Source organism: Vanessa tameamea, chromosome 10 (genome assembly GCF_037043105.1).
Source record: "Vanessa tameamea isolate UH-Manoa-2023 chromosome 10, ilVanTame1 primary haplotype, whole genome shotgun sequence".
In the NCBI taxonomy this organism is placed as follows: domain Eukaryota; kingdom Metazoa; phylum Arthropoda; class Insecta; order Lepidoptera; family Nymphalidae; genus Vanessa; species Vanessa tameamea.
Genome location: NC_087318.1, coordinates 5560141 through 5564775, shown reverse-complemented (window position 1 = coordinate 5564775; position 4635 = coordinate 5560141). Strand labels below are relative to the sequence as shown.

At 31.3% G+C, this 4635-nt stretch overlaps 1 protein-coding gene across 1 annotated transcript; it reads right to left on the bottom strand.

Moving 5' to 3' along the window:
- Positions 1–1729: 1729 nt before the first annotated feature.
- LOC113391657 (cytochrome P450 6B1-like) lies at positions 1730–3434 on the bottom strand. Its single transcript, XM_026627696.2, has 2 exons — positions 2151–3434; positions 1730–1980 (listed from the first exon to the last, which is right to left on the bottom strand). Exons 1-2 carry the CDS (start codon positions 3382–3384, stop codon positions 1817–1819), a joined length of 1398 nt encoding a protein of 465 aa, XP_026483481.2. The 5' UTR covers positions 3385–3434; the 3' UTR covers positions 1730–1816.
- Between the last annotated feature and the right edge of the window lie 1201 nt (positions 3435–4635).

The following is a 4635-nucleotide window of genomic DNA, read 5'->3' as shown; positions in this document are numbered from 1 at the left end:
AATTTAAACGGATATTTAAAAAATATTTTTTATTACCTAATGGTAGGTGGTCACCACTGTTCTTAGAACATAGACAACGGTGCCGTAAGAAATTTAACCATTCCTACATCGTCATTGCGCTGCCGACTTTGGGAACTCGGGCATTGGCTGATTCATTCACCCTTTAAACCAGAACACATTAATACTAAATATTACTGTTTGGCAGTAGAATATCTCATGAGTGGTTGGTTCCTATCCAAACAGGTTTGCTCAACGCTCTACCACCAAGTAAAACCTATTCATTTGAAGTTTTGAGAACATTTGAGAACTTACTATGAATTATAAACAAATAAAATACTTGGATTAGGATATTAGTTAAACATAAATTACAAAATAATTTAAGTATTGTATTATGTACACCTCAATACAGTTTGACGGTCATAGTCAAAAGTTCAACTTTTAAAAACTGTATTTTAACCCAGTAACAAAAATATATAAAGGTTTTTACAAAACTGCTTCGGGCTGATCACAAAATCGATATTCATATCAATAAACATACATTAAAATATATTCATCGAAGAATCAGGAGATAACATGGCGACAAATCCTCAATATCGTGCCTTCCTTATCCCGCAATCTCGATCCGGGATTGCCTTAAACAAATTATGGTGAGCCTACGATATTTGGATCACAGAGAGAACCCATTATCAAGCTTTACAACAAAATATACTCGTATGTAAGCATGAAAGGTGTTTTTTTTATTTCTAAGGAAACTCTAAAAATAACATTTTCTATTTATCGTACCGTGAAATTCAGTTTGTGTAATTATCATTTTCAACTGAACTGACAAATTGCAAGAATGATCTGTAGAAATAAACAGTATGGTCTGTAATATTTATATTTTACTAATTAAACTGATGAAAATCAACGCTAGAGCTTGAGACCTGCTATCAACTTGTAACCCCATACTTAAGTAACAATCGCTCTTTACTGTTATGATATATTAATACAATAAAATAAAATGGTGCATAAAATAGTCGTCTAAGGAAGAGGTAAACTAATATATTATGTGAAATTCAATTGATGCTCTTCAGTCGTTATAGATGGTCTCGTGTTTGACAAAGTATGTCGGTTGAAATTCTGCCACATGTGAATACGACCCACACTGGAGTACCTTCGTCGTGACGCCAAGCCTTCTTCTTAAATGAAAATGTTCTTAATTATTTTGGAACATACTGTTTCAAAAGCCAAATTTAAATTAAAGCCCCACTCGATATAATATTACAAAAATATTTAAAAAATAATAATAACCGTATTTAATCATAGTTAATTTAAATATAAGAATATTCAAATAACATTTCCAAGGTAATACCAATAGTGCAACTTGGTACATACAACAATAGCCCAAGGGTTCAAGATCGTACCTGCTACTTTCACATCGCTAAATGGTGCCGCGTTAAGACTTAAAAAATCAATGTCACTTTAACTATTATTGCTGTAATATATATATATATATAATATAATGATTTTTTTTTTTAATATGTTCATGCCAATCTAGGTGTGGACTTTATAGTTTGCTTAGCTAGACATCCAGTGATTACATACTCTTTGCTAGGCTTTATACTTTCTCACGAGGGCTAATAAAATGAATTTATAAAAAATCGTCTACATAATTTATTTAAAAAGTATACAGAAATTAAGTTATTGTAACTTAAATAAAAATAAATATTTATTTCTGAATACATTCCCTTATAACCCATTGACACCGTCTTCTTATATCTTATCTATCATATAAAAATAATTATTATTCATTTAAATACTTAAAAAATATTTCAGTCTATGAAATTGGTTTGAATTTCAACGAAACGTTAGTATCAATAAATCTTTTAAAATTATAATCTGTGATTATTAGATCCGGAAGTGTTTCACACGGCTCTATGATGAATGTCTTCAAAATGACGGTAACAACAGCCTCTATGATATGCAACGCGAGTTGCTGTCCTGAAATTTAAAAATATACTTTTAAAAAAACTTAAATTGTACTTAGTCTCTAAGCAACCTTCTTTCGAATAAAATATTTTCATGATTTCTCTTCATATAACAGACTAAATAATAATCGATTTTATTATTAAATATATAATATTATATAGTCAGAGAAATATTTTACTTACCAACACATTTTCTAGGACCAGCGCCAAAGGGCAAGTAACTATTATCAGACAAGCCATTGTTTAATTCAAAGCGTTTCGGATTAAATTTATTTGCATCTTTGTAATAAGCTTCATCTCTTTGTAATAACTCAACTGGTATTGTAATTGTAATCCCTTTATCTATTGAAAGATCTTTATCAGAGAACTGATATGTCTTAACACATTTTCTGGTAATTACTGAGTAAGGAGGATAGAGACGCAAAACCTCTTTAATGGTATGACTTAAACAATCTCCTTCGGTTCGATTGTTTAAACACTTTCTTGCATTTTCCTGCAATTCTGGATTTTTTGCTAATTCATATAGCAATGCCGTTAAGACATGGTGGCAAGGAATATACCCTTCTCCAATAAATACAGCTAAATATGAAGTAATAAGATGGTATTCAGATAGTTTAAATTTTTTTTCATTATCATTTTCATCCTGGAAAATAGTCTCTGACTTTTTAATATCTTTCATTAACTTCGATTCTTCAAGAACCTGAGCAAATTTGCTGAAGTATTGCTCCGATAAAACGTTTAATCCAAACATCACATAGACTGAAGGTAATACGTCTTTTAAATAGCTTTTAAGCTTCTCAAACAAGGTTCTCTTTTGTAATAATTCCCTTGTGTTCCTTACAACGGATCCATCTAATTTATTATCGATAAGCAAATCTTTAAACACAACATCCAATATTTCAGACAATAATTGTTGAACGTTTGTATCTCCATTGGTTCCTGACAAACATTCATGTAAGCTGTCTTGGATATCAAGATCCATGTTGTTCAATAATAGCTCCATTCTTCCACGCAATAGAGTCCACTTTCCACCTTCAGAGTAAAACAAATTGTTTCGAATACAAACATCCTGAGATCCGTCCAGTCCATAGCCTCGGCAATGGAAATTCGAGAAATCCGTCGACAGAATCTTCTTTATTGAATTTGGGTCTTTTACAATCAAATCTGGTATTCGACTTTTGATGCAACCAACATACTTTTCTTTAGCATGACTTGAGTATAAGTTATTTACTTCTTCAGACCTGTTCCGGATTCCTAGCACTCGATGGTAGTCACTTCCGAACAGTGGGATTGGTGTTTTGTATGGAACGTGTCGAACGTACCAGTAGCTGAAGAATTTGGTGACATAGTCAAATAATAATGCAATAACAATAGCACCAAGTATTGATACGTTTAAAAATAAACTCTCGAAAAACATTATAGCGTTCGCGCGTGGCGATCTTGCGGTAAACACTGAGATAGGATGCTGTTAGTGGGTCATAATAACGGTTGATTCTGCGTTCGAGTATGAGTTCTCATGGGCCGACACATACCTAGTAATCGGAAATATAAATAATTACTAACAGTATTTAAAACGGGATATTTACCATGTTTTTTTTAAATCTTATATAACCTTTTACATATAGTGGTAAGAGTTATAATTGGACGAATAATTTTCAATATATACAAAATCCAGTGTTATATGATTCTTTTTAAAGTCTTTGTACAATGCCGGCCGGTCCAAGTACCTGTATAGTAAAATGTGACCAATTCATAGAATGCAAATCGTTTATTTTCCAGTGGAGTTTAGCATTACGTTCCTAAGTAGGTATTTACAATATTTATAACCTGCAGACATTCTTTTTCTTTGATTTTGCGCTATTGATATCTTTTTTTTTTATAATACATCCGATGACTTATGTTGAGCCCCTCTATATATGACGAAGTTATGCCCGAACATACATACAAAAACCTTATGCATCCAAACTGAGAATCTTTTCCCTAGAGAAGTCGATTAAATATGTTTACCTATAGTTACGCTTGATGCTTCAATGACCAATGTTTTTGTTCCAAATGTAAAAACTTTATCTAAAATGAAATCATAAGTCAAATAAATAGGTAAAGTAAATGCATAAAAAATAGAATAAACGCATAAAGTACAGAAAATTTAATTTGAGCAATTACTTAAACAATTGTTGCTATAAGTGCCACCTATTAGATTAAATTGGAACTAAAACAAAATCTCTTGCGACAAAAGTTAAGTATAGTTCTAATAAATGCCACAAGATGGCGTACCACAACAAATTTGTTAGTGAAGGCTTACAAAGACACCAACGTTAAATCATAGATGGCGCTTATTATTTTTTTATGAGTTAGCTGTTCGTTTGCAATATTCTCCTTCAACTTCAATTTGATGAACTTATATATAAATTATGTTAACAAACTTGTATGACTATCTTAGAACGAATCAATAAACAAATTAATTTATATTATAAAATCGATAGATTAATTTATTTTATCAATATAATCTTTTTTCAGTGCGAAAACTATTCCAGCCCACGGCAGATAGCTATGCGTGCTCAGCTCCTGGGCGTATTTACAGATTAATACATTACTATTAGCCTGTTATACACATCTCAAGTATTGTACCAAATATAAACATTTAATAACATCGACTCATCATAATATT